At 44.2% G+C, this 12,732-nt stretch overlaps 1 protein-coding gene across 1 annotated transcript in view; it reads right to left on the reverse strand.

Annotated features, from left to right (window-relative positions):
• The window catches only part of clip2 (CAP-GLY domain containing linker protein 2), a 28,725-nt gene extending 22,387 nt beyond the window's left edge, over positions 1-6,338 (reverse strand). Inside the window, exons 1-2 of the mRNA XM_055226427.1 lie at positions 6,212-6,338; positions 7-201 (exon numbers count right to left, since the gene is read on the reverse strand). Coding sequence (XP_055082402.1) covers positions 7-124 — 118 coding nt within the window. The 5' untranslated portion in view covers positions 125-201; positions 6,212-6,338. The remainder of the gene's footprint in view (positions 1-6; positions 202-6,211) is intronic.
• Positions 6,339-12,732: the final 6,394 nt, after the last annotated feature.

Here is a 12,732-nt window from a genome sequence, read left to right on the forward strand (position 1 = left end):
ACTTACTTTCTTTAGGGACCACAGGACTGGACGAGCCCCCTGTGGAGCTTCGAACCACTTGGCCGGAGTGTTTGGGTGCTCGGCCAGGCATTCTCAGACCACTGGACTTGACTGTGTTCATCATCTTAGGTCAGGGGAAGGGGTGAAGGCTCAATGACGAAGGCACTAGATTAAACCGTGACAGGAGCAGCCCATGCCCATCTGCAAGACAAAATAGTTAATGGTCAGTGACAACAGTAAAAAAAACAAAACAAATCAGTTACATGCACACACACTTCACATTATTACATTGGCAAGGTGGGTGAAGAGTCTTGCCAAAAGTAATGGCAGTAAGTACTAGATGCATAAGATCCACTGCAACATCTGGTAATTCCCACTGGCCTGCTCTGACAGTACTAACCAGAGTGAGCATTCTCACAGTGGTACAGCCACCTCTAGACAATATTTGGTATCAGCTAGAGATGCACCGGATCCAACTGTTCTGATTTTGACAAGACAACAGAGAATCTAAACCTAGAAGAAAAGGTGTAACCATTCCTTACACAATTGCTGTGCCTGTGAGGGGAGTTAAGAGGCATTTTTTGTTAGGAAAACCATCTTTGAACTGGTATGGGGGCCTTAGACATCATCTAGCTCCTATTTATAACTCCATCCTCAGACCTAAATCAAAACAAGGAAAACAAGCCAACAAACAGAAACTGTAAACAACAGGTGTGTTTCTGTGTAGTTAGCTCCTCACTTCAGCCAGATATAAGGCAGTGTCCACCAGTGATCTGACCAGAATTGAAGAAGCAGCTTGGATGAGCATCGAAATATCTTCACTCAGAAACTTTGCTGATAGTTGACAGAATTAAATTTTTCTTTTATTATGGATCATACCTGGATGACTGAGGGATTACACAGACACTTTATGCAGCTGTTCTTCTGTTCTGTTCAGAACAACAAATTAACTTGTAAATGATGAATATTAGTAAATGAAAATGCAAACATTATGAGACTTTCTGGACCAACTACGACCAGTAAATAGTCTTATTACATCAATTTAAATGCCCAATCGTGACAATAGATTTATGGAGCTAAATTATTCCCTGATTGTGGGAAAGATGGACTTGTGTGGGCAGAGTTGTGTTTAAGTTTTAGTTTTTCCTCGAGTGAGGAAGAAAATATCGAGCCACTGTCTGTGTGAATGGTCATGTATGTTAGCTGAACCGATATGTGGAAGCTCATATCCGATCTAGCAATATTTCACAAACAGCGCCAATATCCAATACCAGTTTGTTTGGAAGATAGCCTATGCAAAATCTTAACTGTTTATAATGAGAAAAAACTAAAACTGGCAATAAAAGAGCTGATTAAAAATTCAAACGGAACTTGTGTTTTAATCTCTCAAACCTGTTCTGATTATCAGGTTACTCCTAAATAATGTCCATCTATTAACTTTTGTCAGTATTGCCCATCCCTAGTTTAGCTTTACTTCAAATAAAGTTAGAATTCTGAGATAATTTAGCTGTGTCTCATGGGGATATGTCCAGTACTGCCATAATAACTATATGGATTTATCATTCAATAAATGAGACATGGAACTATTTCTTTGCAGCTCAGTATTCATCATGTGTGGCTTTTAGGGTTGAAACAGGTTTGTGAATACAGAGAAGATTAAATTCAAAATTTAAGGTCATTTGTTTGATAGTGCCACATGTAAGCAAAATGCATTTTTCTAAACTATCTGCTCATGTGTAATCCTATTTCCTGACATTCTCTTGTTACATGTGTGTGTATATTTGTACTTGGCGATTTCCCACAAGTCGCTCCCTGCAGGAGAGCTGTGATGTGGAGGTATACTGCACTGAGACCTCTGTTCACACCACATCTCCATAAACAAAGTGTACTCAGCTGATAATGTACCAGAGTTCACTTCAATCAAATCAAGTATGAACTGCCTTTAAAGAGATTATGATGGACTATTGAATGGCAGCTCTGCATCTTTGCGCTGACCTCATCTACCCTCACTCCGGCTATAGTAGGGTTCACTCTGAAAAGGACATCCCTGAGTGAAAGGAATCAGACTAAGCACAGACTCCTGGGCTTAGCTCAGCCGAGCTTTACTTTTCTGAGCCACTTTTCTGACAGCCTCTGGCTCTATATTCTGCAGCCTCATCAGCAGTAACAAGAGACGACTCAGAGCTGTTATTGGTGCTTTTCAGATTCGAGAATGTGATGATGTTATAATCCCAGATGGGGGGCAAGACACATATTTTCCTATGGATGACATTTACTTGGCTATAAAATATCCAAAAGGTAAATTTAAAAATGATGTTTTTTGGGTGTTTTTTTTTTTAGCAGACCCTAAAACTCACTGTATTACATTTTAGCTGCCTCCAATCTGTGTTAAATATGATTGGTCCATAGAAAATTGTGATGTTATCTGAAACAGAGATAGAAACTCAGCTACTGGTGATTTTCAGAATGTGAAGATGTCATAATCCCAGACAGAGGCAAGAGTCAGTTTACCCGATAGATTACATTGTACTTTGCTATGAAATATCTAAAAGGTTATTTCATAAATATTGGCCATTTCCATTAGAGAGTATAAACTATAATTCACTATATTACAACACATATCTGCATTTTTAGCTGCCCTCATCTGTATTAAATATGGTTGGCCTAAAGAATGATGTCATCTGAAACCCGTAAACATGCCAAAGAGGACACTATGTACAGACCAATCTCTGTATTTGGAACTTTTGTTTTTTTTTTGGTAGTGAGAGAGTGGTGTGGAATCTCCAAACTGTAAATTAAATGAACATTTTGAAGATATGCATAACTTGAATATTAGTAAGTCTGTATTGTAGACAAAAGTACTTTATTTTAACGTAGGTGCCAAGGGATCTGATTCCAAATTAAAAATAACGAAAAACTTGCAACCACATTTTTAAAAAGTGTGTTAAAGTGATATTCCTGCACTGTTATTTACAAGCCATCAATTTTTGTACAATGTTTGTACCTCAACCAATATATTTACTGACAGATTTGAACACATTTCTACATATAGTTTACTGTCATTTGGAATAGTGTTGTCACAATACTACAATTTCAAACTTGATTTTGATAATAAGGAATAGACTGATAATTCTGATAACACAATGATAATAATAAAAAATTAAAAAAAACACGCATTCATATAATAGATTGTGATTTTCGACGTTAAATAGTAGTACTTTCTTTCATATGACCATGTGTCCTTATATCTGTGTGATCTCTCAATCGTCCAGGTAGTGATAGTGGCCCATGAGCGTGTACTAGTCTATGTGTTTTATACTTGTTCTCATACGGCTCAAGATCATTTTAAAGCTATTCCTTTCTGTCCTGTGGCAGACTTCATATTGATACCTGCTCAAATGAGTGTCTGGTTTAGATTATAGTTTTTGTATCGATTAATATGTGACTCTCAATTTTGACAACCCTCATTTCTTTTCACATATTAATCACAGGTGCCAATATTCTTACTGAATGATAAGGTTCAACATTTGTGAATTTTAGATAACAATTTTGAAAATGAAAATTTAAAGGAAACTTTTATTTATTATCTATTTTAGAATTTTATATGATGCAGGTGTAATGCCCTGGTTTATGGTTAATATATCTGTCATTACTGTTCCTATCCACATGAAACAAAAACAGGCACAAAGTTCAACATGTTCTGTCAGTATAAACTATAGCAGTGTTTCTCAAACTGTGGTACCAGTACAAATGGTTATGAGGGGATCTCTGCAATGTGAGTATTGTTTTATTTTTGAGACAAATCTATAAATGCTTTTGTCCTCTGGGTTAATTATTATTTAGAACTATCTTATCCATGGTTTAGTCTCCTTTTAGACCTGGTTCAGTCTGATTTTAGATTTCAGCACTAATTTAGGCCTGATTTATTCCGGGTTTAGAATGCAGTTGGCTAATATATAGGTTGGCCAGTATATCAGGCCAATATTTGGTCTTTTTATCATATCGGCTATTGACCTTCAATCACCAAGAAAGGCTGATATTTTGTTTGGGCCAAGCAGAAGCCTAAAGAAAATGTATAAAGCTTTATCTGAACTTTTAAATGTAAAGAGATAAATGCACAAAATATGATTACACAGCTCTCTTATCCAGTTTGTACTACAACTTTAAATGACTTTGTAGTAAACTGACATTATAGAATTTGAGGGAAATAATCAAAATCGACCATATACAATCCAAAAATGATCTGCCATCGGTTGCTCTGGATTCTAAACCCTCTGCATTGGTATCAGCCATGAAAAAAAGCATATTGTTGATCTCTATTTATAGGTTCTGGTCACTGATTAAAAATGATCAAGTTCAACATTTGTGTATTTATCTTTTGGATATTTCTTATGTGAATACTAGGAATGGGACAAGATCTTGTGCCACAACATTTCGTGAGACAAAATTGCCACAACATTGTGTACACATGAGAAAAAACATTTGTTTACATTTTGGATGGGAGAAAAAAGGGTTAAGTACTGGGGAAAGAAAAATACTTTATCAACTTATCGTTCAACACATAACAGACGGAACGATCACTTTTGGGGGTCGGTATTTATCATGAGAACTTTTTCTTTGTACGATTGGGAAATATTTGGTCAATTTTCTGTACTATGATAAGATTTGAGCTGTAGAATGTTGTATTATGAACTTTTATGACTCATTATAACTAACTGCATTTTGCATTTTGTTATTTATTTTTGGAGCTCACCTTTTTTTAACAATATGGTACATTTAGAACACTTTTTGAGGATAATCATGCTTTATAGTTTGGTTTCGATATCATCATTTATTGTCCCCCTCATCTCACAGTCCTTTCAGCTGACAACAATAATATATTTTGGGTTGAATAATGGCACATTCTGAAGCTACTGTGAAAAAATAATTAAACTTTTATTTATTTATACTGACAGAAAAGACATTGAATTGTGTGCCAGTTTTTGCTTCATGTGGATAGGCCAAGTAATTACAGAGATATTCACCATAAACCAGGTCAACAAATATGCGATCTGTCTCCAGCTCAGTTTACACTAGAGGAGTTCTTGAGTGTTGTCATGAGCAGTGTCGTCTTGCAGAAGAATAAAGGTTACTCATACATGCATGAATCACTCTAAATACAACTTTGAGAGGGTAAATGAGAAGGAAGCAACTATAACATGGTTAAAAACTCTGGTTTTGTTGTTGCTGTATTAAAATGAAGCTACAACTATGGCCCCATGAGGACTTCTTAATAGATATTTACAAGATATTTACATATATTTACAAAGAATGTTTTGGGTTTTTTTCTTTAAAACCAGACATATAGCCTAAGTCTTTCTTGTAGGCCTCCTGTTAAATGACTTACCCTGTGATGATGAGGACAAAAACCTCCTCTCAGCACATGGCAAGTCTCCTACAGATCTACTCTCATTATTGATTAGGCCTAAATAAGGCTTCCTTCATTTTATGTCCAATATTTCTGCACCTATATGTGTAGAATCTCAAACTGATCTGTCCACATGCAGAGCCTCCACGGGTAAGCTGAATAATAGGAGACAAAAATAGGTTATGTGCCTTTAAAAAATAGTCATCCCCAAACCCTAATTGTACAGAAGAGCCCAACATTAGCCCTGTAGCAGCAGCACAAGACCAGATACTGTGACAAGATTAGACACAATAGCCTAATACAAAGGACTCTCATCTCCTCATAGCTCCACCAAATCTTAGACAGGCTCTTGGTCCAGAATAATCCCCCACACATATATTTGACACGCTTGTACTGCGGCACGGGCTGCAGACACAGCACCAGTCTGCCCTTCACTCCAGCAGAAAGTTGCACATTCAGAGCACGGTCTGTGATTTAGCTACAAACATGTCGCCTTTGGAGGTTTTAAGCTTTACGCACATTTGACCAAGCGACCGGTTCAACTTTCTCTTTCTCTGCCACTTCGAACAGACACGGGTGCCACACCCTGAGATGCAAATATGGATACTTAAAAGTGAGAAGGATAAGCAGCGCAGACAGAGGCAACAAGGGCCAGTGTGAGAGCAGAGGAGAGCAGAGAGAGCAGAGAGAGCAGAGGCGGATGCGGACGATCCTCCGGGACACCGGCTCACGGGGATGCGCTAAAACTTAAAGGCGTGGCATGTAAAATGCATTATTCTAGACCAAATACAAGCATTTATTTACCTTGCTATGATGAAACGTGATTCATCGGAACATGGGCATGCTAATGTGGTTAGCTTTCTCCTCCTGGTGTGTGGATGAGTCGTGTTAGCCTTGAACAAAGGGAGAGAGTGGAGCACAGGAAGCAGCGCACAGCACCAGCGCATGCGGTTTACGCAGACCCAGGCCCTCACTCCCTCCTCCCTCTGATTCTCACGGACACTACATCCTCTGTCTCTGTCTGTCTCTCTTTTTTACACTCAAATATACACATATTTACAAATATGAATTAGCCTCTATTGTAATGTGCATTGTTGAGACTGTAATATGTTTTAATATCATTTCCATGCACTTAAAACTTACTTGTTGTAATATGATGATTGAAAAAGTAAAAATGACATTGTAATGATATCGTAAGAGGAACTGTAATTCACCTAATAACACACTGAAAATGTTATTGGGGCTAAAGTAGGTCTACCATAATGAGTCTGGACACTCTTGTAGACATTTTACTGTTTCAAAATGTAGGCTGGATTGGAAATGATTTATTTCTGTATTGAAACATGAATAAATTGTGAAATTTCAACGTAGTTTTTGTGGTTCATTGAAAAAGTGTTTAAATCCTTTAAATTGTCAAATAAAAAGATAAGATCGATTTGCCAAGTTTGTGTGGCTAATCCCAAACAAATAACGATAAGGTTCAACAGTGGTGGCTTCTTCAGTTATGAACTGAACATCTTCACTCCATCCATCCATCCATTTTCTTCCGCTTATCCGGGGCCGGGTCGCGGGGGCAGCAGTCTAAGCAGGGACTCCCAGACTTCCCTCACCCCGGACACGTCCTCCAGCTCCTCCGGTGGGACCCCAAGGCGTTCCCAGGCCAGCCGAGAGACATAGTCCCTCCAGCGTGTCCTGGGTCTTCCCCGGGGCCTCCTCCCGGTGGGACATGCCCAGAACACCTCCCTAGGGAGGCGTCCAGGAGGCATCCTGAGCAGATGCCCGAGCCACCTCAACTGGTTCCTCTCAACGTGTAGGAGCAGCGGCTCTACTCCGAGCTCCTCCCGTGTGACCGAGCTCCTCACCCTATCCCTAAGGGTGCGCCCAGCCAGTCTGCGGAGGAAGCCCATTTCAGCCGCTTGTATCCGCAATCTTGTCCTTTCGGTCATTACCCAAAGCTCATGACCATAGGTGAGGGTAGGAACGTAGATTGACCGGTAAATCGAGAGCTTCGCCTTCCGGCTCAGCTCCTTCTTTACCACAACGGACCGATACAGCGACCGCATCACTGCAGACGCTGCACCGATCCGCCTGTCAATCTCACGCTCCATCCTTCCCTCACTCGTGAACAAGACCCCGAGATACTTGAACTCCTCCACTTGGGGCAGAGACTCACCACCCACCCGGAGAGAGCAAACCACCTTTTTCCGGTCGAGAACCATGGCCTCGGATTTGGAGGAGCTGATTCTCATCCCAGCCGCTTCACACTCGGCTGCAAACCGCCCCAGTGCCTGCTGCAGGTCCTGGCTCGAAGAAGCCATCAGGACAACATCATCTGCAAACAGCAGAGATGAAATCCTGTGGTTCCCAAGCCAGGCCCCCTCCGGCCCCTGACTGCGCCTAGAAATTCTGTCCATAAATATAATGAACAGAACCGGTGACAAAGGGCAGCCCTGGCGGAGTCCAACATGCACTGGGAACAGGTCTGACTTACTGCCGGCAATGCGAACACAGCTCCTGCTCCGGTCATACAGGGACCGGACAGCCCTTAGCAAAGAGCCCCGGACCCCATACTCCCAGAGCACCCCCCAAAGGACACCACGAGGGACACGGTCGAATGCCTTCTCCAGATCCACAAAACACATGTGGACTGGTTGGGCATACTCCCATGAGCCCTCGAGGACCCGATGGAGAGTATAGAGCTGGTCCAGTGTTCCACGACCAGGACGAAAACCACACTGCTCCTCCTGAATCCGAGGTTCGACTATCGGTCGGATTCTCCTCTCCAGCACCCTGGAATAGACCTTACCGGGAAGGCTGAGGAGTGTGATTCCCCTGTAATTGGAACACACCCTCCGGTCCCCCTTTTTATACAGAGGGACCACCACCCCGGTCTGCCATTCCACAGGTACTGTCCCCGACCGCCACGCGATGTTGCAGAGACGTGTCAGCCAAGACAGTCCCACAACATCCAGAGACTTGAGGTACTCAGGACGGATCTCATCCACCCCCGGAGCCTTGCCACCGAGGAGCTTGCCAACCACCTCAGTGACTTCAGCCAGGGTGATGGACGAGTCCGCCTCTGGGTCCCCAGTTTCTGCTTCCTCCTCGGAAGACGTGACAGTGGGATTGAGGAGATCCTCAAAGTATTCCTTCCACCGCCCGACAACATCCCCAGTCGAGGTCAGCAGCTCTCCACCCGCACTGTAAACAGTGTTGGTGAAGCACTGCTTTCCCCTCCTGAGGCGTCGGACGGTTTGCCAGAATCTCTTTGAGGCCGTCCGATAGTCCTCCTCCATGGCCTCCCCGAACTCCTCCCAACCCCGAGTTTTTGCCTCTGTGACTGCCCGAGCCGCGGCACGCTTGGCCTGCCGGTACTCATCAGCTGCCTCAGGAGTCCCACGAGCCAACAAGGCTCGATAGGACTCCTTCTTCAGCTTGACGGCATCCCTTACTTCCGGTGTCCACCACCGGGTTCGGGGATTGCCGCCGCGACAAGCACCACAGACCTTACGACCACAGCTACGAGCAGCCGCATCAACAATAGAGGTGGAGAACATGGCCCACTCGGAGTCCATGTCTCCAACCTCCCCCGGGATCAGGGAGAAGCTCTCCCGGAGGTGGGAGTTGAAGACCCCCCTGACAGAGGGCTCCGCCAGACGTTCCCAGCAGACCCTCACAATACGCTTGGGCCTGCCAGGTCTGTCCGGCTTCCTCCTCCGCCAGCGGATCCAACTCACCACCAGGTGGTGATCAGTTGACAGCTCAGCCCCTCTCTTCACCCGAGTGTCCAAGACACGCGGTCGGAGGTCAGATGACACGACAACAAAGTCGATCATCGACCTCCGACCTAGAGTGTCCTGGTGCCATGAGCACCGATGGACACCCTTGTGCTCGAACATGGTGTTTGTTATGGACAAGCTGTGACTAGCACAGAAGTCCAATAACAAAACACCGCTCGGGTTCAGATCGGGGAGGCCGTTCCTCCCAATCACGCCCCTCCAAGTGTCACTGTCGTTACCCACATGGGCGTTGAAGTCCCCCAGGAGAACAACGGAGTCCCCGGTTGGTGCACTGTCTAGTACCCCTCCCAGGGACTCCAAGAAGGCCGGGTACTCTGCACTGCTGTTTGGCCCGTAGGCCGACACAACAGTGAGAGACCTGTCCCCGACCCGAAGGCGCAGGGACGCGACCCTCTCGTTCACCGGAGTGAACCCCAACACGCAGCGGCTGAGCTGTGGGGCAATGAGCAAGCCCACACCAGCTCGCCGCCGCTCCCCGCGGGCAACGCCAGAGAAATGGAGAGTCCAACCCCTCTCAAGAAGATGGGTTCCAGAGCCCAAGCTGTGCGTGGAGGTGAGGCCGACTATATCTAGCCGGTAACGCTCAACCTCCCGCACAAGCTCAGGCTCCTTCCCCCCCAGCGAGGTGACATTCCATGTCCCCAGAGCTAGTCTCCATGTCCGGAGATCCGGTCGTCGAGGTCCCCGCCTTCGACTGCTACCCGGATCTCTCCGCACCAGCCCCTCATGGCTCCTCCCGCAGGTGGTGGGTCCACGGGAGGACGGCCCCACGTCGTTTCTTCGGGCTGGGCCCGACCGGGCCCCGTGGGGAAAGGCCCGGCCACCAGGCGCTCGCTGCCGAGCACCCACCCCAGGCCTGGCTCCAGGGTGGGGCCCCGGTAACGCCAGTCCGGGCGACGTAACTGGCCTTGATCTTTTACTTTCCATGTTGGGCTTCTGAACCGCTCTTAGTCAGACCCGTCTCCCAGGACCTGTTTGCCATGGGTGACCCTACCAGGGGCATGAAGCCCCCGACAACATAGCTCCCAGGATCATTCGGGTGCTCAAACCCCTCCACCACGTTAAGGTGGCGGTTCGGGGAGGGGAACATCTTCACTCTTAAATTTTTATCCAGTTGACAGAATTGAATTTTCTTTTGCTATGGAAACTATCTGAACGACTGAGGGATTACACCAAGGGACTAGCCACTTGCCCTGTTCTGCAGTGGAAACGAGTCAAGATGCTCAGACAGGTCCCATAGACTTGATCCGAACCTGGTTAGGACCTGGTTAGAACCCGGGGGTGCTCTAGGTCCAACACATGAATCACCGCCTCCTCTTCTTCTTGGTGTTGCCATGTCGTCCCCCTTCTGCAGCTCAGTGTAGGTGGCGGGACCCTTCCTTCTGCTCTCAGCCTCCTGAGTGGCCTCTCTAAGCTGGATCCTCAGGACCATCATCTCCTGCTTAGAGTGTTGGAGTTCCTGTTGACTGTCTCCATGGCGATGCCGTTGGTGTTGGTTCTGTCCTTTCCCTGCTGCTGAAGTTTGTCTCTCCTCTCTAGCTCCTCAAAGGCCATTTAACCGGAGCCTTAGAGTCATTATCTCCTGTTCCAGATCTTGGATCTTGTCCTCAGATTTCTGATGAAGATCACTGCGAATTTCTGCTTTGATATGGAGAGACTCTATGACATTCTTCCTCTGCTGCAGCTGAGCTTGAAGCATTAAAACCATGTCATGCTCTTGGCTGGCAAAGGCCTTCAGATTCTCTACCTCCTTGTACAGATCTCCCACATACTCATTGACCTTGTCATGTGCCCATGTTAACCATGCCTGTATCTGCTGCTTATGTTCTTTTTGGAGCTTAAGGACCTACTCCACGCAGGTCTCCTTGTCTCCTCCTTCAGTCTCCTTTGCAGCTTTCTGCTCATCTGGCTCTTCTGTTGGAGCTTTCTTTGGGTCTTCTGAACCTGTCTCCGCAGCTCCAGGTTCTCCTAGATTCTTGCTTGTGCAGCCTGGTCTACAGGCCTCATGCTCTGATTGTTAGATCTATTTCTGTTTTTCATGCTTCTAGTCATGTCTCTCAAACTGTTGTGACTGAAGTGTGGAAGTGATTGTAACCACTTTTTTCCCCTCAGACCACACTTGATGATATCATATATTTTTCAGTACCAAATATTCTTATAGTTCCATTTAATACTGTCTATTTGAAGAAAATTTATATTTTTAAATTTTTAGGAATGTGTTCTGTGAGTGAGTGAATTGTGGAGGAGCAGTGAGTAGGCAACAGGTTAGCAGCCACATCAGAATGCAAAGTGAAGCTCTTTATTAACTCAAGGTTTGTTGAGCCCATCTTCAGATAAATCATGACTGTTTGTAAAAGTGGGCGAGTACCTGCTCCTCCAGGCTGCTGCTCTCAGTCTGGAGCATCTGATGCAGTCTGGTGGCTGTGATGCCTCCAGTGGTGTCAATGAAGATGACACCCTGTTTCAGATGTAGGGCTATGTGCACCGCCACCCCGAAGCACACCTACGGCACAGAGGACTATGACTCAAAAAGATTTCACAGTTTTCACAAATGCAAAAGTTACAGATAGACTTATTTATTGTAACTAGTTTGATCTGTTTGGACAATTTATCACTTTACATTAAAAAAAAAATACACAGAATCTAATCAATACTAGAACTGATATAGAAATATACTCATTTGAACATGTACAGATACTGAGCAAAATCAAACCAACCAAATAGTAATTTATCAAAAATGTAAAGCAAATAAATATTAAAGTCGACATATTAATCATATTAGCCTTTAACCCTGTTAGAACTGTTTTCTTTCATCATTAACAATGTTGTATTTTGATTGGGTATTTTTTAACCATAAAAAACATGTCAATAAAAATCTGCTGCTTGCTACAGTGAAATGAGCTATAGGGAGGTGGGGCCTATCAGCTCTGCAGTTTTGAACAGGAAGTGTATGGACCAGATCCATTATTAAGCTGTTTAGTATCAATATGATCAGATCAAAATCATCTACATATTTTATCATTTAATACTAAATACCCAAAAAGCACAATATGTATTATTTTTTGTTGCCAGGTGTGTTTTTTTTGTTTTGTTTTATTATCATTGTGTGTGAAATCAAGCATCAAAGCTTTTGTAAAAATTTTCATACCATGTCAATACTACTTACATCCACAGCTACATTAAAGGTGCGGTACTGTGCATTGTCAGGCTTCTTAAACTTAAAAAAAACTCTCCCTCACTCTCTGCCGGTGGTCTCATCCTTTTTTCAAGCTCAGGTCCTCAGGAGGCCTGGGGGTTCTACACAGCATCTTTGCTATTCCTAGTACTGCACTTTTCTGGACTGACATGTCTGATGTTTGTCCTGGGATTCAGCACAGATGTTTTTGTACACTATGGCTAAATTTATGCGGCTCCATGTATGCTTTCCTTGCTGCATCTTACACCCTGCAGTTATGTGCTGGATTGTCTCAGGTGCCTCTTTGCACAGCCTACACCTTGGGTCTTGTCTGGTGTGGTAGGTCTGGG

This window comes from Periophthalmus magnuspinnatus, chromosome 14, assembly GCF_009829125.3.
Source record: "Periophthalmus magnuspinnatus isolate fPerMag1 chromosome 14, fPerMag1.2.pri, whole genome shotgun sequence".
Taxonomy (NCBI): Eukaryota; Metazoa; Chordata; class Actinopteri; order Gobiiformes; family Gobiidae; genus Periophthalmus; species Periophthalmus magnuspinnatus.